This window comes from Atractosteus spatula, chromosome 3 (assembly GCF_055471065.1).
Source record: "Atractosteus spatula isolate fAtrSpa1 chromosome 3, fAtrSpa1.hap1, whole genome shotgun sequence".
NCBI classification, from domain to species: domain Eukaryota; kingdom Metazoa; phylum Chordata; class Actinopteri; order Semionotiformes; family Lepisosteidae; genus Atractosteus; species Atractosteus spatula.
This window is the reverse complement of record NC_142708.1, coordinates 67,842,986-67,863,915: the sequence shown is the minus strand read 5'-3', so window position 1 is coordinate 67,863,915 and position 20,930 is coordinate 67,842,986. Positions and strand designations below refer to the sequence as shown.

General features: G+C 53.5%; 3 protein-coding genes across 4 annotated transcripts; all 3 read right to left on the bottom strand.

Moving 5' to 3' along the window:
- Positions 1-1,883: 1,883 nt before the first annotated feature.
- LOC148838383 (uncharacterized) lies at positions 1,884-7,064 on the bottom strand. Its single transcript, XM_088910102.1, has 6 exons — positions 6,893-7,064; positions 5,428-5,603; positions 4,658-4,903; positions 3,735-3,862; positions 3,096-3,165; positions 1,884-2,120 (listed from the first exon to the last, which is right to left on the bottom strand). Exons 1-6 carry the CDS (start codon positions 7,062-7,064, stop codon positions 1,884-1,886), a joined length of 1,029 nt encoding a protein of 342 aa, XP_088766228.1.
- A 318-nt stretch (positions 7,065-7,382) lies between these two features.
- On the bottom strand, positions 7,383-16,793 carry wrap53 (WD repeat containing, antisense to TP53). Of its 2 annotated transcripts, none has more exons than XM_088910090.1 (12): positions 16,600-16,793; positions 14,154-14,720; positions 13,884-14,016; positions 13,682-13,780; positions 13,481-13,589; positions 13,185-13,273; positions 12,946-13,036; positions 12,062-12,194; positions 10,825-11,033; positions 10,555-10,658; positions 9,918-10,061; positions 7,383-8,995 (listed from the first exon to the last, which is right to left on the bottom strand). In XM_088910090.1, the coding sequence occupies exons 2-12, from the start codon at positions 14,494-14,496 to the stop codon at positions 8,791-8,793; spliced, it is 1,659 nt and encodes a 552-aa protein (XP_088766216.1). In that variant the 5' UTR covers positions 14,497-14,720; positions 16,600-16,793; the 3' UTR covers positions 7,383-8,790. The 2 variants fall into 2 exon arrangements, with proteins under 2 accessions (XP_088766216.1, XP_088766217.1); XM_088910091.1 differs by having other exon boundaries at positions 13,682-13,777.
- Positions 16,794-18,741: 1,948 nt separating this feature from the next.
- Positions 18,742-19,899, bottom strand: LOC148838381 (GTPase IMAP family member 9-like). Its single transcript, XM_088911174.1, has 3 exons — positions 19,875-19,899; positions 18,977-19,783; positions 18,742-18,785 (listed from the first exon to the last, which is right to left on the bottom strand). Exons 1-3 carry the CDS (start codon positions 19,897-19,899, stop codon positions 18,742-18,744), a joined length of 876 nt encoding a protein of 291 aa, XP_088767300.1.
- Positions 19,900-20,930: the final 1,031 nt, after the last annotated feature.

The following is a 20,930-nucleotide window of genomic DNA, read 5'->3' as shown; positions in this document are numbered from 1 at the left end:
TGAACCAGCTCAGTGTAGTTCACTGTACAGAGGTGTCAAGTGAACCAGCTCAGTGTAGTTCGCTGTACAGAGGTGTAAAGTGAACCAGCTCAGTGTAGTTCAGTGTACAGAGGTGTAAAGTGAACCAGCTCAGTGTAGTTCACTGTACAGAGGTGTAAAGTGAACCAGCTCAGTGTAGTTCACTGTACAGAGGTGTAAAAGTGAACCAGCTCAGTGTAGTTCGCTGTACAGAGGTGTAAAGTGAACCAGCTCAGTGTAGTTCAGTGTACAGAGGTGTAAAGTGAATCAGCTCAGTGTAGTTCGCTGTACAGAGGTGTAAAGTGAACCAGATCAGTGTAGTTCGCTGTACAGAGGTGTAAAGTGAACCAGCTCAGTGTAGTTCGCTGTACAGAGGTGTAAAGTGAACCAGCTCAGTGTAGTTAGGTGTACAGAGGTGTAAAGTGAACCAGCTCAGTGTAGTTCACTGTACAGAGGTGTAAAGTGAACCAGCTCAGTGTAGTTCAGTGTACAGAGGTGTAAAGTGAACCAGCTCAGTGTAGTTCACTGTACAGAGGTGTAAAGTGAACCAGCTCAGTGTAGTTCACTGCACAGAGGTGTAATGTGAACCAGCTCAGTGTAGTTCACTGTACAGAGGTGTAAAGTGAACCAGCTCAGTGTAGTTCAGTGTACAGAGGTGTAAAGTGAACCAGCTCAGTGTAGTTCACTGTACAGAGGTGTAAAGTGAACCAGCTCAGTGTAGTTCAGTGTACAGAGGTGTCAAGTGAACCAGCTCAGTGTAGTTCACTGCACAGAGGTGTAAAGTGAACCAGCTCAGTGTAGTTCACTGTACAGAGGTGTAAAGTGAACCAGCTCAGTGTAGTTCACTGTACAGAAGTGTAAAGTGAACCAGCTCAGTGTAGTTCAGTGTACAGAGGTGTAAAGTGAACCAGCTCAGTGTAGTTAGGTGTACAGAGGTGTAAAGTGAACCAGCTCAGTGTAGTTCACTGTACAGAGGTGTAAAGTGAACCAGCTCAGTGTAGTTCACTATACAGAGGTGTAAAGTGAACCAGCTCAGTGTAGTTCGCTGTACAGAGGTGTAAAGTGAACCAGCTCAGTGTAGTTCACTGTACAGAGGTGTAAAGTGAACCAGCTCAGTGTAGTTCACTGTACAGAGGTGTAAAGTGAACCAGCTCAGTGTAGTTCAGTGTACAGAGGTGTAAAGTGAACCAGCTCAGTGTAGTTCGCTGTACAGAGGTGTAAAGTGAACCAGCTCAGTGTAGTTCACTGTACAGAGGTGTAAAGTGAACCAGCTCAGTGTACAGAGGTGTAAAGTGAACCAGCTCAGTGTAGTTCAGTGTACAGGGGTGTAAAGTGAACCAGCTCAGTGTAGTTCACTGCACAGAGGTGTAAACTCCTCTCTCCTGGGGCCCTGCAGTGCCAGCAGTCCCGCTCAGTGTGCCTCAGTCCCCGGGCCGTAGTGCCCTGCCCACCGGGTCAGGTTCCGGCCCGCTGCAGCCCGGGTAAGCGGTTCCGCCTGCAGACACCTGGGGAGAATCCTGTCGCTTGAGGTGAGAGCTGAGACTGCTGAGGCCATGGGAATAGTTAATCAATAGTCAATCAATGAGCTTTATTCTTCTATAGTGCCCTTCGTTATAGAGCACTGTCAAGGCACATTACACAATGAAAATAGTAGAGCAAACACAATATATGTACTGGGATACAAACCTTGGCTAGATTACTGAAAAATAATAATCTTGTCATGTGTAAAAGGATTGTTTTTTCTCAACAATGGAGACGCAGCAAGATTGTATTCCTTATAGCCAAGCTGCAGTTCATGTTGTGATCGAAGTGAACCGACAGGCGTAACTCTCCGGTGAACCGCAGCCTTCAGCATCTTTGGTGATTTAAAAGTAGGCGACGGGTAAGAGGCGATTAATCGCGTCGGAGTCTGTCCTCAAGCTCTTCCCCCGAGGGGGAGGGGTTATCTCAGGGGGCGGGGCCACGCCCACGACATCATCGGTCTGGACCCCCGTCTCGGCCAATCCTGGCTCTCGGCCCAGGCGCCGCAGCCGCAGCAGGTAGTCGGAGTGCAGGCTGGAGTCGGTGAGGTCCACAAACCGGCGGTAATTCACCTGGACCTCCTGGGAGAGGGAGGAAAGGGTGGGAGAGGGGGAGGGGGAGGGGGAGAAGAGGAAAGTATAGAAGAGAGGGACAGCAGAGGAAGGGATCATAGAGAGAGGGAGGGAGAAGGTGAGGGTGAGGGAGGGAAGGAGCGCAGAGGAAAGGGTGGGGGAGAGGGAGAGAGAAGGAAGTGTGGAGGGAGAGAGAGGGAGAGTGAAGGAGGGGTGGAGGGAGAGAGAGGGTGGGAGAGAGGGAGAGAGAAGGAGGTGTGGAGGGAGAGAGAGGGTGGGAGAGAGGGAGAGTGAAGGAGGGGTGGAGGGAGAGAGAGGGAGAGTGAAGGAGGGGTGGAGGGAGAGAGAGGGTGGGAGAGAGGGAAAGTGAAGGATGGAGAGAGAGAAGGAGGGGTGGAGGGAGAGAGGGAGAGTGAAGGATGGAGAGGAAGAGAGAGAAGGAGGTGTGGAGGGAGTGAAGGATGGAGAGGGAAAGAGTGAAGGAGGGGTGGATGGAGAGAGACGGTGGGAGAGAGGGAGAGAAGGAGTGCAGAGGAAAGGGTGGGAGAGAGGGAAAAAGAAGGAGGTGTGGAGGGAGAGAGAGGGAGAGAGGGTGGGAGAGAGGGAGAGTGAAGGATGGAGAGGGAGAAAGAGAGAAGGAGGAGTGGAGGGAGAGTGAAGGATGGAGAGGGAGAGAGAGAAGGAGGGGTGGAGGGAGTGAAGAATGGAGAGGGAGAGAGAGAAGTAGGGGTGGTGGGAGAGAGGGAGAGAAGGAGCGCAGAGGAAAGGGTGGGAGAGAGGGAGAGAGAAGGAGGGGTGGATGGAGAGAGACGATGGGAGAGAAGGAGCACAGAGGAAAGGGAGGGAGAGAGGGAGAGAGAGAAAGGCGCAGGTGGAAACGAGCAGAGGGAGAGCGTTCACATGTTCAGACAGGATGCTGTGCTGAAGGAAGTTCATGCGAATCCAATGTTAAACATCTCACTTTAAACATGTCATTTTTGGCACCTTAAACTCCTTTTCATAGAGCATCTTCTCCCTGGTGACCCTCTGCACCTTCACCCGCAGCTCTTCGATCCTTCAACACACAAGCAGCGGCAGTCTCTCTGAGAGTCAGCTCTGTAACTGTCCGTCCCTGACTGCCCTGCCTGTGTCTGTCTGCAGTGTCACTGTGCCCAGGGCAGAGGACAGCCTACGAGTGTGAGCCTGAACTGTACGCTGCATAGTGTGGGTGTGCTGTGTGTGTACTGTGTGAGTGTACACTGTGTGTATTGAGTGTGAGTATACGTTATGTGTGTGTACTGTGTGAGTGTGAGTATACGCTATGTGTGTGTACTGTGTGAGTGTGTACACTGTGTGTATTGAGTGTGAGTATACGTTATGTGTGTGTACTGTGTGAGTGTGAATATACGCTATGTGTGTGTACTGTGTGACTGTGTACACTGTGTGTGTACTGTTCAAGTGTACACTGTGTGTGTATTGAGTGTGAGTGTGTACTGTGCTGTGTGTGTGTGTGTGTGTGAGAGTTTGTACTGTGCTGTGTGTGTATCGAGTGTGAGTGTACACTGTGTGTGTATTGTGTGTGTTGAGTGTGAGTGTGTACGAGTGTGTACTGTGTCTACAGCGGTGGAAGACAGCCAGACTCACTGCTCCTTCAGCTCCGCCTCTCGCTGGCTGTGCTCCTCCCTCAGTGCGCGTCTCTCTCGCTCAGCGTCTCTCTCACACTGCTCTCGAACCCGGACCTCCGCCTGCCGCACGCGCTCCGACAGCTCCGCCTGGGAGAGACAGAGGCTTCCCAATGTCATCAAACACACCGACACATTCTGTACATCCCTGATTCCCGATCTCCTCTTCATCCCGGCTCACAGCTCCGATTCCAGATCTCTTCATCCTGGCTCACAGCTCCGATTCCAGATCTCCTCTTCATCCCGACTCACAGCTCCGATTCCAGATCTCCTCTTCATCCCGACTCACAGCTCCGATTCCCGATCTCCTCTTCATCCCGGCTCACAGCTCCGACTCCAGATCTCCTCCATCCCGGCTCACAGCTCCGACTCCAGATCTCCTCTTCATCCCGGCTCACAGCTCCGACTCCAGATCTCCTCTTCATCCCGGCTCACAGCAGTGATTCCCGATCTCCTCTTCATCCCGGCTCACAGCTCCGACTCCAGATCTCCTCTTCATCCCGGCTCACAGCTCCGACTCCAGATCTCCTCTTCATCCCGGCTCACAGCTCCGATTCCCGATCTCCTCTTCATCCCGACTCATAGCTCCGATTCCAGATCTCCTCTTCATCCCGGCTCCTGTCCCAGGTGTTTAACAGCGCTTGACGGGACGGTGAGCCCCGATTGGAGGAGCAGCGCACCCCTCGCTGACATCACCACGGGCCAGCAGGCACCCCAAGGGTCTCAGGAGTCACAGGTTCTGCCGAAACGCAGGAAAAGAGCCCCCTTCCCCCCCCCCCCGGCCCTCAGATCCTGGTTGTGATGTGACAGGGGCCCTCACATGCTTAAACTCGACACACACACAGACACATACACACACACACACACACACACCCGCGGCCTCACCTGCGCCTCGACTCGCACTCTCTCCGCCTCCGCCCGCCCCCGCTCCTCCACCTCCCGGCCCAGCCTGGCGGCCAGCGCCTCGCAGGCCTCCCTGACCGCCCGACTGCGCTCCTCCTCCAGCCGGGCCTGCAGCCCGCAGGCCTGCTCCTGCGCCCGGGCCGCCAGCCGCGCCCGCAGCCTCTGCCTCTGCTCGGCCTCCAGCCGGTCCCGGTTCCGCAGGGCCTCCTCGAACCGGGCCTGCAAGGTCTGGGGCAGGGGAGGGGATTGATGGACAGGCATCACGGAGCAGTGGAAATGAAAATCACTGAGAAAATCTGGGAACATAGTCGGACTGGAATTTGGACAGATGTGTCATTGAAGCCGATACCCCAACCATCCAGTCAGGACAGGAGGAACATCTTTACACAAGGGGTGGTGGGAGTGTGGAACAAGCCGCCCAGCCATGTGTGCCTGAGTGTGTGTGGATGTCCTGTAATGGACTGGTGTCCAGTCCAAGGTGTACCCCGACTTGCGCTCATTGCTTGCTGGGATAGACTCCGGCTCCCCTGCAACCCTGAACTGGATGAAGCAGTGAGGGAATGAATGGATGAATGGATGGATGAAAGGATGATACACAGACAGCTTGCTGTAAACACTGGGGTTCAAGAGGGAACAGCCCATCGTCTCTTGGATGTGACTTCAGCGTGTGTGGGTCACCGCCGTCTTCTCTGGTGCTTGAGCGATGGAGGAGCTCAAATCGCGCATCTCGCCAGCTCAGCTTTCTTTCTTACCAGTCTCTGCTGCTCCAGCGCCTTCTCTCTCTCGTCCTCCGCCGTCCCCCGGGGCTCCGGCGCTTCCCCCTCCCGCCAGCGGGGGTCGCCCTCCCCTGGGGCCGCTGCCCTGCGGTCCTCGAGGCGCCCGGCAGGCGGGGGCCCCGCTGGGCTGGAGCTGTGCCGGTCTCCCAGCTCTGGCGAGTGCAGGACAGGGTGATCAGCAGGGAGAGAGCCAGACAGATCCCGCCTGCTTGGTCAGTAATCGCCCAGCAGCAGGCGAGCTGGGGGCACTCTTCCCGCTGGACCAGAGTGTCCAAACTAACGCCCCTGTGTAGCGAGGACAGAGGACAGGAGCTGGTGGCTGAGACAGCAAACGGACATGCTGTCCTGTTTGGACATGAAAGATCCCGGGACACTGTCTGTAGGAGTGCTGACCCTGGATCTGTGCAGTCTGGCCTCCCTACAGCCCTCCCTTCACTCAGCTGGTGCAGCAGAGTCTCCCTCCTCCCCGTGTCTTTGCCTGTGCGTTTACTGTTTGTGTGTTACCGCCTGTGTGTGTGTGTACTGTCTGTATGTGTAGTTTGTGTGTGTGTGTACTGTCTACATGTACTGTATCTGTATGTGAATTGTCTGTGTCTTTGCCCGTGCACGTACTGCATATTTGTGTGTTACCGCCTGTGTGTGTGCTGTCTGTATGTGTAGGTTGTGTGTGTGTACTGTCTACATGGATTGTATGTGTATTGCCTGTGCATGTACTGTTTGTGTGTTACCGCCTGTGTGTGTGCTGTCTGTATGTGTAGGTTGTGTGTGTGTACTGTCTACATGGACTGTATGTGTATTGCCTGTGCATGTACTGTTTGTGTGTTACCGCCTGTGTGTGTTTGTCGTTCTGTGTGTACGTGTACTGTCTGGTAGCAGCTGCATGCTCTGACAGTACACACACTCACAGGAATGAAAGACCTGCTCCCTGTGTGTCGCTCTCTTGCCCCGGGTAACGGCCCGAGGTCACTCAGATCCGTGGCCCCAGCGGTCACAGGAGCTCAGAGCCACCGTCTCCTGCCGGAGACGCACCGCCGCGCTGGGCACGTTCCCCGCGACGGACCTGACGCTCGTCTGCGGCGCCGCCGGGAAACGGCTCTTGTGCCGAACACAGGGCGTAAAATGATTTTTTTTTAAAAAAAACTTAATGTTTCACTGTTAAAACAGTTTACATGTTTACACGTGAACACCCGTTTCGCGTCACACTGTACATGTCCACAGATCCCGAGTGAACACGACCCCACGCAGCGTTTACCTTCTTGCAAAGCAAGTAAGTTTAGTTTTGTCAACGACTCCGTGAGCCGAGTTAATGACGGACCCTGCGTTTGAAGCTAGATGCAAAAAAGGGTTAATAGATTTAAGAACCGTCTTCATTGAATCCTAAAAATTAATAGAAGCAGAAAATAGATCCAGCGACAGCGGCGGAATCTGGGGTGGAGCTCACCCAGTATGTGCCGGTGGGTGGCCCGCTGAGTGGACAGAGTGCCGCGGTTGACGATCCGCTCCAGCAGCCGGGTGTTGGAGGTCGTGTCCCCGCGGATAAAACACGCTGACCCCCGCAGAGGTCCAGCGGTGTCCGCTGTCCACCCTCCGGGCCGAGCGGGGTCGGAGGCCATGGCGGCGGAGCTCGCGGAGAGCGGCGGCGTTCTCTCGTCGCCCGGCAACGCCAGAACCTGCCCGGCCGGGGACGCACTTCGGAAACGCGGCCGCTAGATGGCGACGGCGAGCCTGCGCGCCCCGGCACACTACGGAAAAGCCCGAGTATATCGAACCGAAGGGCTGTAGTGCAGCCAGCCGGCTACTTCTCCAATCTCATGTAATCAAGTCCCTAAACCTCGACTTCACCTCATCTGCGGGAGCGAGGAACTGCGGACTGCGCGTGTGTGAGGATACGCTCAAACTCTGGCTGGCGTCAAATTCTCTGAAGCTAAATAGTGGGAAAACAAATTTTACTGGTGGGTAAGACACATCTGCTGGAACAGCTGGAGAGCTTCACAGTAATGGCGGATGGCTTGGCCACTCAGGCCATCAGTCACAGTCAGGAATCTGCAATTCACACTTCACCCTCTCCTGTTCTCCGAGCCACATGAGAAAATTTTTATTAAAACCTGTTTTTCACCTTAGAAATGTTGCCCCCCTTATGCAATTTCTATCAATGTCCGATGCCCCGTGCCTGACTCATGCATTTCTAACGCAGCAAGGCTTGATTTCTGCAACTCTGTTTTCTAGGGGCTCCCCAACACCCCTCTCCGCTTGGTGTTCGAAATGTTGCAATATGTCCAGAACTCTGCAGCTAGAGCCTACTGCCTCACGTCAGACCTACACATCACTTCTACACTTCAATTTCTACAGCGGTTGAGTCTCAGTCTCTAGTCTGTGTTCCTGATTTTAATTCAACACTGCCTCTGCACCGATGGGGGTCCCACTTTTCCAGCAGTACCTCCTGCCAGCAAAAGGGAAAAAGGGCATTTCATAGACACACAGAGGTCATAGATTCCAGAATATCTATTTAACCACACGCATCATCCAGCTCATTGAAGACTCAAAGCAAGTGACCTGTAAGACTGATGGGAGTGGGGCTCCCCAGGGCTGGAGACCCCGATTCAGGGTGATCTGTAAGACTGATGGGAGTGGGGCTCCCCAGGGCTGGAGACCCCGATTCAGGGTGACCTGCAAGACTGGAGAGCCTTTGGGATGAAATGGGGAACCCCTTTCTTACAGCCCTCGTACTTCAGATCTGCCCTGCACCCCCACAAATCAAGACTCAGGGTACAACCACACAATTTACAAAAATATATCATGTACAAGGCTGTGCGCTAAGAACACAGGTCGAAGGCGCAGAAAGTGACATTCTGGTGTTGTCTCCGTCATCAAACCACTCCTGCAGAAACTCTTTAAAAATTACACACCAGGGAGCAACAGCTCCCCTGAGAGAGAGGAGGAGAGAAGGCAAGAGACACATCGATGAAAGAGAGAGAGAAAAAACTCCCAGGAACCATAGAGGGATCTTTGCTGTAAACTGCGACACACGAGTTTCTGTTTTACAACAGAAAAGGCACAAGAAGTCATCCATCTTTGTGCAAAGTTGAGGTGAAATAGTCATAAAAAAACTGCAGTCCCAAGACAGATATGGCACATTCCATCATGGTGGGGGGTGTGGTGCCTAGTTCTGGGTTCAGCTGGGATAATAAACACAGAAAAATCCCTTTTCTGAAACAGTGTGTGTCCTGATGCAGCACCAGTTTGGTATGGGCCAGAAGCGGGGGGGAGTGCCGCTCCTGGAGTTGGTCTCCCCCTGCCCAGGCGTGACAATGGTTCGTCCCTGGCCGGGTGTGCGCCAGCTCAGCTGCTCATCTCCGCCGGCAGAGGGTCCCGGCCAGCCCCCCCGCGTGGGCCGGCCCACCAGAGTGCGAGCGCGTTCTCCCCACGGGACTGGCGCCGCAACACGACCGGCCCCTCGGCGTCGGAGTCGCCCTCGCTGTCGCTGGGCTCGGCGAACTGGCGCTGCCCGCAGGAGGACACCAGCAGGGGCATGTGGGGGTGGAGACTGTGGACGCAGGAGAGAGAGAGAGAGAGAGAGAGAGAGAGAGAGAGAGAGAGAGAGAGAGAGAGAGAGAGATGCACGTTTCAGGACACTTCTCCAGGGGGCGCTGTGGAAGACCTCTCCTGCTCTCCTGTGCTGTGGATACAGGGCCAGAAGGTGGCCCACAGGTGGCGGTGGTAGTAATAAATATTACAATATTGTTCTTTACATTTATATGACGCAGCTCTGGACACTCCCCTCAAAGCAAGGGACTCCCCTCCACCCCCACCAGTGTGCAGCCCCACCTGGATGATGCACCAGTACACCCACCATACACCAGCTCTCAGTGGGGAGGAGAACAGAGGGATGAAGCCAGTTCAGAGAGGGGGATTATTAGGAGGCCATGACTGGTAAAGACCAGGGGGAAGCTTAGCCAGGACGCCGGGGTTACACCCCTACTCTTTTCAAGAAATGCCCTGGGAGGTTTTTATTTCTGGGACGCACACGGACCGCAGGGTGAGCGCCCCCCTACTGGTCCAACTAAACACCTCTTCCAGCAGCAGCCTGAGCTTTCCCAGGAGGTCTCCCATCCAGGTACGGGCCAGGCTCACACCTGCTGAGCTTCAATTCAAGTATTTTTGTCCCATTTGGGGAAAATCAGTGGGACAGCAGTCGGAGAAAAGCAGTTGTAGCTGCTGAGAGGTGAGAGCGGTTGTTCGGACTGGGCCATAGAAACCACAGGTCAGCCTTACATTGATAAAACCAGGGGATATGATCCCAACTGGACCTAAATCTTTCAGAGAACATTTCAAGCTACTGGAATGAGTGAGTGTGCATGGCGGGCCAGAGGATCTGTCACTATACAAGAGGTTGATCGGTCTGTGAATGTGTTACGGCACACAGGACCCTCTGCCATGGTTTCACAGCACACAGAGCCGCTGTTCACCTGATCCCATTGGTGCAGTCCCCCTGGGCCTGGTACTGGAGCACGGGCTGCAGTGCCGGGTTCTGGTCATCGGGGGGCGCCACGGATGTGTCCCACACTGACACCACCCCTTCAGTGCTTCCGCTCAGCAGATAGCGGCCAGACCTGGAAGGACAAGAGCAGGTTTACCGCCCAGCTGCGACTCCAGAACAGAGCAGGAGGACAGCGTCACCGTGACCCCTCCTGTCTCTCACAAGTCCATTCCCACAAAGATCCTCACTCCTGCTGGCTGGGACAGATAGACAGGTCCCTGGTAAACCAGGACAGCTGATTAGTGTAACCCCAGTCTTAAATCCGGCAGGGAATGACCGTGCTCCAGTTACAGGAGGTCAGCACTGGTGTGCAACACTTTTCAGTGTGTAATTGTGTATGCAGTGTGATCGACATGGCTGCAACCTGTACATGGGCGTGTGCAGAGGTGAGCTTGCACGCAGGAAGTGTGTGCGAGTCTGGTGTGTGCAGAGGTGAGCTTGCACGAAGGAGGCGTGTGCGAGTCTGGCATGTGCAGAGGTGTCCCAGCACGCAGGACGCGCGTGTGTGTCTGGAGCATGCAGAAGTGTCCTGCATGTGTGTAGTGTGTATCCGTGCCCAGACTCACGGGTCCAGGTCAAAGTAGATCCTCTGGTTGGTGGTGACAGTCCGGCACAGAGAGAACAGAACCCGGCCCGGTTCCCGGAGATCCCAGCACAGGATCTCTGGGTCCTGGGAGATGGAGACAGAGAGAGACACTTCAGAAACAAGTCAAAGTAAACTCACAACAGAAACAAAGCAAAGGCTACAAACTGGAATAAAGAGGACAAATCAGAAGTTCAGTCTTTTCTTCAGAAGGATAAAAGGGGGAGAAGTGGGAAAAGAGAGATGCCCTCACCTTGCGCCCCCCGGTGTAGAGCAAGTTCCCCTCGGGGGAGAAGAGCAGGTGAGTGACACCGCCCTGGTGGCCGGTGAGCACGGCGATGGGGATGCCCTCCTCGAGCGAGTACAGCCCCACTGTCCGGGAGTAGGAGCCACAGGCGTACACTGGCTGCATCGGGCTGAACGCCAGGCAGGAGATTATACCACTCTGACCCTGCTTCTTCACTGAGGGAGGAGAGAGCAGGGCAGTGAGAGTGAGAAACAGGGGAGGGAGGAGAGCGAGAGGCAGAAGAGAAGAGACAGGGCGGGGCAGAGGCAGAAGAGAAGAGACAGGGCGGGGCAGAGGGCGGGGCGAGAGGCAGAAGAGAAGAGACAGGGCGGGGCGAGAGGCAGAAGAGAAGAGACAGGGCGGGGCAGAGGGCGGGGAGAGAGGCAGAAGAGGGTGGAGAGAAGAGACAGGGCAGGGCAGAGGGCGGGGAGAGAGGCAGAAGAGAAGAGACAGGGCGGGGCAGAGGGCGGGGCGAGAGGCAGAAGAGAAGAGACAGGGCGGGGCAGAGGGCGGGGAGAGAGGCAGAAGAGGGTGGAGAGAAGAGACAGGGCAGGGCAGAGGGCGGGGAGAGAGGCAGAAGAGAAGAGACAGGGCAGGGCAGAGGGCGGGGCGAGAGGCAGAAGAGAAGAGACAGGGCGGGGAAGAGGGCGGGGAGAGAGGCAGAAGAGGGTGGAGAGAAGAGACAGGGCGGGGAGAGAGGCAGAAGAGAAGAGACAGGGCGGGGCAGAGGGCGGGGCGAGAGGCAGAAGAGAAGAGACAGGGCAGGGCAGAGGGCGGGGCGAGAGGCAGACGAGAAGAGACAGGGCAGGGCAGATGGCGGGGAGAGAGGCAGAAGAGGGTGGAGAGAAGAGACAGGGCAGGGCAGAGGGCGGGGCAAAGGGCAGAAGAGAAGAGACAGGGCAGAGGGCGAGAGAGGATACAGAGACAAGAGCAAAAAAACTGAAAAGTGGAAGGATACAGCCAGGAAAATGGAGAGGAACGATAGGAGGAGGAGGACCTCAAACAGGGAACAGAGAAGACGACGGAAAAGAGAGAGAGAAGGGAAAAGGGTGAAAGGAAAGGGAGGGCAGTGGAGATGTCACGTGGAAGGAGAGAGAAAAGAGAGCGGAGATGGAGGGGACACAAAACAAGCAGACGCCCTGGGAAAGCATTCAAAACTCTAAAAAAAACACGAGTGAACGCTATCGACCGAAAGGGGGCTCACCCAGGGTGGGCCTCTTCTCGCACTCCCTGCCGGGGCGCGAGGTCTCGAAAACGCGCACCATCTTATCGAAGCCGCAGAAGAGCTGGGCGCCGTCCGGGGTGAAGCACAGCGAGTGGGCGGCGGTCAGCTCGTCCTGGCGGGACAGACGGACAGTCAGAGGCGGACGCCTGGAGCGGGTCGACCCGACGGCCAGCACCGGAACCCCACCACGAGCCCCTGCAGGACCCACAGCCCAGTCCCAGGCCGAGCCCAGAGCTGCCAGCAGACGGACAAGCTTGGAGCACCCCAACCTGCAGCTCAGCTAGCAGGGAGAAAAGGTGTTGACGGGACGGGGGGCTCGCAAAGGCATCTGTGCAGCAATGAGATGGGGTCCACAGACCCTACAGGTGGGGGTTCCCAATCCTGGTGACCTACACACACCTGTCGGCTTCCATTCCCTGCCCTTCATTACATACCTCTCAGAAGTTTAGCTTCACTGCTAAATTTGTACTTGGTTTCCAGTTACAAGTTTGGGACTATTTCTCTCTCAAAATACATCCGTCAAAGCTCCAACACGTTCCAGACTTCAAACGAATCTTTGATTATTATGAAGTCAACGAAGGGTTTGATGGTGTAACCGAGGGCTCGGCCTGAACACAGACCAGCCGGCGAGTGTGAGTCACCAGGCCCAGGACTGGGAACCGCTGCCCTATAGGAAACACTCCCACAGCCTGAGACGCAACAGACACCACAGCGCCACACTGCGACCTCCATCTGAGGCTCATATGTGTGAAGAGGGGTTGCACAGTGGCACTGTGCTTCAGCCCGGGGTGCTGTCTGTGTGGGGTTTGAATGTCCTCTGTCCTCTGTGCACAGGTAGCCCAGCTAGGGGGCGCTGTTCTCACCAGGTGGTTGTAGGGCCTGAAGGTCGCGCGGAGGTCACCGTAGAAGGCGTCCCAGATGTGAATTGGGTTGTCCCTGCTGCTGCTGGCTATGCTGAGGGGAAAGTGAGGTGGGGGGGGGTTGAGACAAGAAAGGAAAAAATCAGAAAACAAGGTTTTTTTCCCCTCCATAACGCAATAACACAACTTATTCCTACACCACAGGAAGGGAAGAGCAAAGCAAACCAGGGGCAGATACTCACAAGCAGGTGTCGGGGTCCAGGGAGCTCATGAGGGGGTACCAGCAGTAGTCGTAGATGGTGTCCCCCTCGGCCATCCGCAGCACAGGGCTCTGCAGGGGCAGGAGAGGGAGGGAGCAGTAAGGAGGCAACCCAGCAGAGACGGGAATCGGGGAAGCAGTCCGGTGGCCAAACGGGATGGCGCAGGTGTGCGGACAGGAGGGCATGCAGGTAAACGGACAGACAGGTGAGCGGGGAGACGAGGGCGCGTGGACAGACAGGCAGGCAGGAGAGCAAGAAGGGGAGGCAGGCAGACAGACCATCTCGGGCAGCAGGTCCCACTCCTGGCTGTAGAGCTCCGGGGGAAGGTTGTACACGCGCAGCACGTTGTCGGCGCTGTTGGTCAGGATACAGGTGCCGTCCGGAGCCCTGGGGAGAGACAGCAGGACACTCCCTCTATTACCCGTGCGGGGGGGGCGCGGGGCTGTTCGGAGACACAGTACGTCAACAACAAGCCTTGCCATTTGCAGCCCTTGAGGTAGTTCTCGGGGGTGCTGGCGTACTCCGCCCAGGCTCCTGTTAACATCTGCGGGTTCTGGCTGAACTCGAACCTCAGGCTGCTGAGAGAGAGAGACAGACAGAAGGGCCGAGGTTTACTGACAGGCAGCAGACAGAGCGGGCGGACGGACAGACAGACAGACAGGTGAAATTTGGGGGACTTACTAGTCCTGTCCCTCCTCAGTGACGCACTCGGTCCCACTCCCCCTCTCCTCCTCGGCATCTGGGGGCTCCCGGCTCTGTCCGTTCTGCTCAGCAGCTGCACTCGCGCCCAGGGCCGCGTCAGGCTGGGGCGACACTGAGAGAGAGTCGGGGAGTGAGACAGGGCACGGTTCAAGAGGGGTGGCGCCCCCCCCCCGACTCCTCCTCACCCAGGTAGCACGGGCAGACATGAGGAGACGGACACACCGAGGGAACCCACAAGCCCACACAAACCTGCCTCAGCCGGCACTGGCGAAGGGTCACGACCCGAGTCGACGCCTTCAGGCAAGGAACCGGGGTCCTCAGGTGCCCTGGGGTCAGAGGTCAAAGCGATCCCAATCTCGTCGGTACCTCCCTCTAGAGCAGGGAGGGCGACTGAGGGCACTTCCTCTCCGTTGCCGAGTCGGGGCAGTTTGGCCGCTGGGGGCAAGCCTTCCTCCCCCTCTACCTCCTCCACCATCCTCTCCCTTTCTGGTCCCTCTTTCTGGGCCTGGGGGTTCATCACAGGGGGCTTTATCTCTGGCTCCCCCTCCTGGCCAAAGCCTGTTACTGTCCCTGTCTGCACAGGGGAAGCCATGATGCCTGCTGTCGTTGCCTCCTCCTCCTCCTCCTCCTCCTCCTCTCCCCTCCGCCCCTGGCCCCGGGTCAGATGGAGGTGTGCAGGGTGCTACTGGGGTAGTGCTTCTTGAAGTTTTTACTGCGTCTCCCTTGGGGACCCGGCTGCGGCACGGTGGCGGGGCGTCTGGGGGGGACCGCGCTCATCACAGCTCTGCGACTCCGGCTCCCGGGACACACAGCGGACTGGGAGAGACGCGGAAAAGAGGAGGGATGGAAGGATTGAGTTTCCCCACCTTCGGATTCGACAGCTGAGAAACAGCGGAGGGCGATGTACCAACAGCAGCAGTATTTAAGGGGAAATAAGAGTATGCAAAGGAACAGCTAAAGGTCCAAGCTGAAAAGAAAAGAGGCACAATATTTTGGCTGTGGATCCTTCTTCACCTGCCTTCAGACCTGAAGAAGGCTCCGCAGCTAAAACATTGTGCCTCTTTCCTTTTCAGCTTGAAATAAAACTTAACCTGCTCCTTTGAAGCCTACACATGCTGACAGTTACCTACTTGAAATAAGAGAACGAGCGGCACAAGCAGGAATAAGAGAGGCATTTTCAGCTGCAATTTACTGCTGTGATGCAGTATGCAAAGCATGAGAGTTCACAGCAGTGCCACAAGTGACATTAACAGTGCAAGGGGCTTTCATAACAATAGAAATTGCTTGCACTTCCATAACAACCAAAGTAAACAACAGTACTCCCAGCAGGAATAGCAGCAGTATCTCTAGCACCACATGCCTAGTAAGTGTAGGAGTCTGTGCTCCATCAGCACAGGGGGCAGTGATAACAGTCCTGCAGGAGTCTGTGCTTCAGTACCAAAGGGGGGCAGTGAGAACAGTCCTGTGGGGGTCTGTCCTCCATCAGCACAGGGAGGCAGTGAGAACAGTCCTGCAGGAGTCTGTGCTCCATCAGCACAGGGGGGCAGTGAGAACAGTCCTGCTGGAGTCTGTCCTCCATCAGCACAGGGGGGCAGTGAGAACAGTCCTGCAGGAGTCTGTGCTCCATCAGCAGAGGGCAGCAGTGAGAACAGTCCTGCAGGGGTCTGTGCTTCATCAGCACAGGGCAGCAGTGAGAACAGTCCTGCAGGGGTCTGTGCTTCATCAGCACAGGGCAGCAGTGAGAACAGTCCTGCAGGGGTCTGTGCTTCAGTACCACGGGGGGCAGTGAGAACAGTCCTGCAGGGGTCTGTGCTTCATCAGCACAGGGCGGCAGTGAGAACAGTCCTGCAGGGGTCTGTGCTTCAGTACCACGGGGGGCAGTGAGAACAGTCCTGCAGGGGTCTGTGCTCCATCAGCACAGGGCGGCAGTGAGAACAGTCCTGCAGGGGTCTGTGCTTCATCAGCAGAGGGCAGCAGTGAGAACAGTCCTGCAGGGGTCTGTGCTTCATCAGCACAGGGCAGCAGTGAGAACAGTCCTGCAGGGGTCTGTGCTTCATCAGCACAGGGCAGCAGTGAGAACAGTCCTGCAGGGGTCTGTGATTCATCAGCACAGGGCGGTAGTGAGAACAGTCCTGCAGGGGTCTGTGCTTCATCAGCACAGGGCAGCAGTGAGAACAGTCTTGCAGGGGTCTGTGCTTCAGTACCACAGGGGGGCAGTGAGAACAGTCCTGCAGGGGTCTGTGCTTCAGTACCACGGGGGGCAGTGAGAACAGTCCTGCAGGGGTCTGTGCTTCAGTACCACAGGGGGGCAGTGAGAACAGTCCTGCAGGGGTCTGTGCTCCAGTAGCACAGAGGGAAGTGAAAACAGTGATGCTTCCAGTCGCGGTAGTAGAACTAGAGTCAGCAACCGACAGATCTCACCGCTGTTATATTTTACAGTTGACCGACATGACTCGTCACCGAACGCTGTGAGGCTCTCCTGGAGACTGAAGACGAAACAGCCCGTTTCTTAGACCACCAAACCCGTCACGGTACCATACCCAAGATTTCTGTTTCCATGATTAACACACAAATTGCTTGCAAAGGAAAATAGAGCCAGTATATACTAGCTGCTCTGCCAGTGACCAGCTGCCCGTGATTTCTTCCTACACGCGAGAAACTATGATGCAATTATAAAAATTATGGGGGAAATTACCGTCTCTCCCTCGGCTCCTTCTTTTCTTACTGTGCTTCCGCCCTCCTCTGTGGGTGATCCGGACTCGACGTACTGAAGTTGGGGGAAGAGAGCAATAAAATGTGGAAACAGTACCAAGACGTCCCCACAGCCAGGAATCACGCTTCTCGCTCACAGCCTGGAGGAGGCCGCCATGACAACCGCGCTAAAATATCGCGCGCTTCGCCTAACTACCGCGAGATCTAAGCTTCAATTTGAAAGAGCTTTATTGGCACCACCATGTTATAACATTAACAACTTGTGTTGTTTTTTACAACTTGTGTTTATAAAGCGCCTTTTCAAATCCAAGTACGTTCCGTGTAGTGATAAAGAAGAAAAAGTCAAAACACAATAAATGGAAAAGAAAATGAAACAAGAACACACAGGATAAACTATAAGGTACACCTGAAGAAGGCTCCATGGCCGAAACGTTGTGTTTTCTCTCTTCTTTTTTTCAGCATGGAATTAACCTATTACTTGTTCCTTTGCAAACTACAAGGTAATCAGCCATATGCCAGCATCATATCATTCTGCAACTCACAACTGGCAGCCCACTGAAGCTCAGCAGGTGTGAGCCTGGCCAGTACCTGGATGGGAGACCTCCTGAAAAAAACTAAGGCTGCTGCTGGAAGAGGTGTTAGTGGGGTCAGCAGGGGGCGCTCACCCTGTGGTCTGTCTGGGTTCTAATACCCCAGTATAGTGACGGGGACACTAGACTGTAAATAGGCGCCATCCTTCGGATGAGACATAAAACCAAGGTCCTGACTCTCTGTGGTCATTAAAAATCCCAGGGCACTTCTCAAAAAGAGTAGGGATGTAACCCTGGTGTCCTGGCCAAACCTCCCCCTGTCCTTTACCAGTCATGGCCTCCTAATAATCCCCCTCTCTGAACTGGTTTCATCACTCTGTTCTCCTCCCCACTGAGAGCTGGTGTGTGGTGGGTGTACTGGTGGACTGTGGCATCATCCAGGTGGTGGAGGGGATCCCCATTACCTGTAAAGCGCTTTGAGTGGAGTGTCCAGAAAAGCGCTATATAAGTGTAAGCAATTATTAATTATTATTATATCCCCGCGTGGCCGCTTTCACAAGCGCTCACGCCATCAGTGATTAGCCTATCACTTTCCCTTCACTATTTTAGTTCCCCTCTTCCCCCTGTTCCTCGCTCACTATTGTGGTGAGTCTCCCTGAGCTCCCGTAGTGCGCGTACATCTCCAGCAACTTTCTTCTTAAGATAATTACTGACCTTCGCCTGTTTCCTGGTTTCCAGCTCTCGCCTTACATCTTCCAGTTTGTTTGCCTCTACTGGTTTTCAGACTTTTTGGCTCCTTTTTTGGCTTGGGGATTTTTGCCTAGTGTTTTTGAACCTGGCTACAGAGTTTGCTACTTCCCTTTTAGCCCTGCACAGGGTCTTCTTTAAGCTACCATTCCTGACAGGTGCTCCAGATTCCTGCCACTGTCCCAGAACAGATTGGAGGATTAATTGGCTTCTGGGAAAATTGGCCCTGGGTGTGTGTGTGTGTGTGTGTGTGTGTGTGTGTGTGTGTGTGTGTGTGTGTGTGTGTGTGAGTGTGAGTGTGAGTGTGTGTGTGTGTGAGTGTGAGTGTGAGTGTGTGAGTGTGTGTGTGCCCTGCGATGGACTGGCATCCCAACCAGGATGTGCCCAGCCTGGTGCCTGTTGCTTTCTGGGATGGGCTCCGGCCCCCTTGTGAACCTGATTTGAAAGAAGCAGATAGAAAATGGCTGGGCGGAATGAGAGAACACGATGTCTCAGCGTTCGCACTCTCTCAGTCTGTAATGAACGTATATCCAAACTACGCTGAACTGAGCCCTGACTTCTTGCAGTGGGTATTGAAAATGGATTGATGGACGTTTGGTAAAAATATGTAAGTGAAGGTATTTCATCTGGGAAATTTCAAACTTGTGCAGTCACACTAAGAACAGTAACAAAAGGGCTTCTGAATCTTCCTGATGTAATAATGAAACCATTTGCTTTGCCTTGTCCAGAGAACAGATGAAGAAGAAAACCAACTGAATGTAAAGTAATTACAAGACACGAAGGATCCACATGTAACATTTAATAAAGTGAAAGTAAAATAATCCGTGATTGGCCCAACGAATTGTTGTTTACGTAATGGTGCTAATAATTAAGCACAATTCTTGTCGCCAGTCTGTTTTATAATGAAACATTTTTAGTTTGTGCAAACACACCTTATTAATAAAGCTAGTATTCATTTATTAATAGGAAGAAAGACTTTAAAAATAGTTTTAGTAAAAGAATCACCTTGGAATAATGTTTTTATGGAGTTTCTATCCCATTTGAAGCGTTTACTCAGTAGGCCACGAAGAAAACTGAGGATACTTTCTCCAAAAGACTTCAATCTTCCTATGAACGTGTTGTCTTCCTCTGCTTTCTTCCTGGCCTTCTTCACCTCTTCAACCCAGAGCTCTTCAGCTGCTGCTCTCATGGCCGTCGGATCGCTTCTGTGGGCTTCCTTCAGCTTTTCTTCCTCAGCCTGGATCCAGGCCATCCTCTTCGTCAGGATCTCATCCATCTTCTCCTGAACTGCTTTCCCTGCCACTTCATACATTTCGTTGGTGTAGAAGTGGCCACTGTTGCTCCTCATCAGGTCATCTACCTTTTTCAGGAACTGCTCTACCTGGGTGTCGTTACTCCTGTCTCTATTGTTGAAGCCGTGGAACCTGTTTCCAAACTGTTCAACCAGATTTTTGAACACTCTGTCTTGGTCAATGAAATCCTCCAGGGTCTGGTCCTCCAGGTCATCAACACGGGTGAAGAGAACCATAGTGTACTTTGTTGCAACACTACCAAACAGCTTCCTGATCTCCTTCACTGTCTTCATGTTCTCTTGGGTGTACCTCCCCACTGTCAAAACCAGGAGGAAGACATGTGGCCCTGGAGTAGAAAAGCAAACACTTTTCCCAATCTCTGTCTTAACTTCCTTCTCATCAGTGGTAGGGTCAAACAACCCTGGGGTGTCGATCACAGTCAGATTTCTGCCTAAAACCAATCTTGTCTCTTTCCTGCACTGTTGAGTTGTTGTTGATGCACCGGCCTTTGACGGAAAGACGTTACGCCCCAGGATAGTGTTTGCGGAAGCACTCTTTCCCATGCCGGTCAGTCCCAGGAGCACAAGCCGGATCTCCCCTGCCAGCACATGGAGAAGCCGTGTTAGAGTGAGTCCATATATTTTCTCCTACACAGTGATTCCCAGTTCAGATAATTCCTTACCTCAGACAGCAATGGGTGGAGCTTTCTGCCATCAGTAACTCCAATGAATTGACCACTGTATTTCTGACCTGCTCTTATAATGCTATTGCTGACAACACAATACTTTTCCTGGCTTTCGTGATAATTGATGTTTTCTCCTTTTTAATAACTGGAGGCTGTTTTGTAAATTGGTAGTTTCTCCAATTTTTCTGTCTCCTTTACTTTAACCTATATAAAGTATGAATTAATCATAATACTTTACTATATTATGACAACACAATTCTTTTCCTAGCTTTCATGATAATTTAAAGCAATTTTTGATACTTCAGCCTATTTATATCCATCCATTTTCTGACTGCTAGCGCAAGGCAGCAATGCTAACTACTGCGCCTTCATTCCACCTTATTTAAAGTATTACGTAATTAATTAATCATTCATAATAAGTTATTCTATTTTATTAAAAACTCCCAGGACACCAGTGTGTCCATTACATGCATTACATAAAGGGTGTAAGTCTACACCTGTTGGAGCAAATCAAATAAATTAAAACTCAGACTGAATAAGACTTTTTATCATATTTCAAGGTGATGTAATGATTATTATAACTAAAACTAGTTATTTATATACAGTACATTATATACAGTGCACTCTATATTTATTATTATATGGCTAGAAGCCATATCACACTGCAACACACTGCCCACTGGAGCTCAGCAGGTGTGAGCCTGACCAGTACCTGGATGATAGACCCCCTGGGAAAGCTAAGGCTGCTGCTGGAATACGTGTTAGTGGGGCCAGCAGGGGGCACTCAACCTGCAGTCTGTGTGGGTCCTAAAGCCCCAGTATAGTAAGGGGACACACAATTAGAAAAAGGTGCTGTCCTTCAGATGAGACATAAAACCGAGGTCCTGACTCTCTGTGGTCATTAAAAATCTCAGGGTGTTTCTTGAAAAGAGTAGGGGTGTAACTCCGGTGTCCTGGCCAAATTACCCATTGGCCTTACCAATCATGCCCTCCTAATAATCCCCCTCTATGATGAACTGGCTTCATTAATCAGCTCTCCTCCCCACTGAGAGCTGGTGTG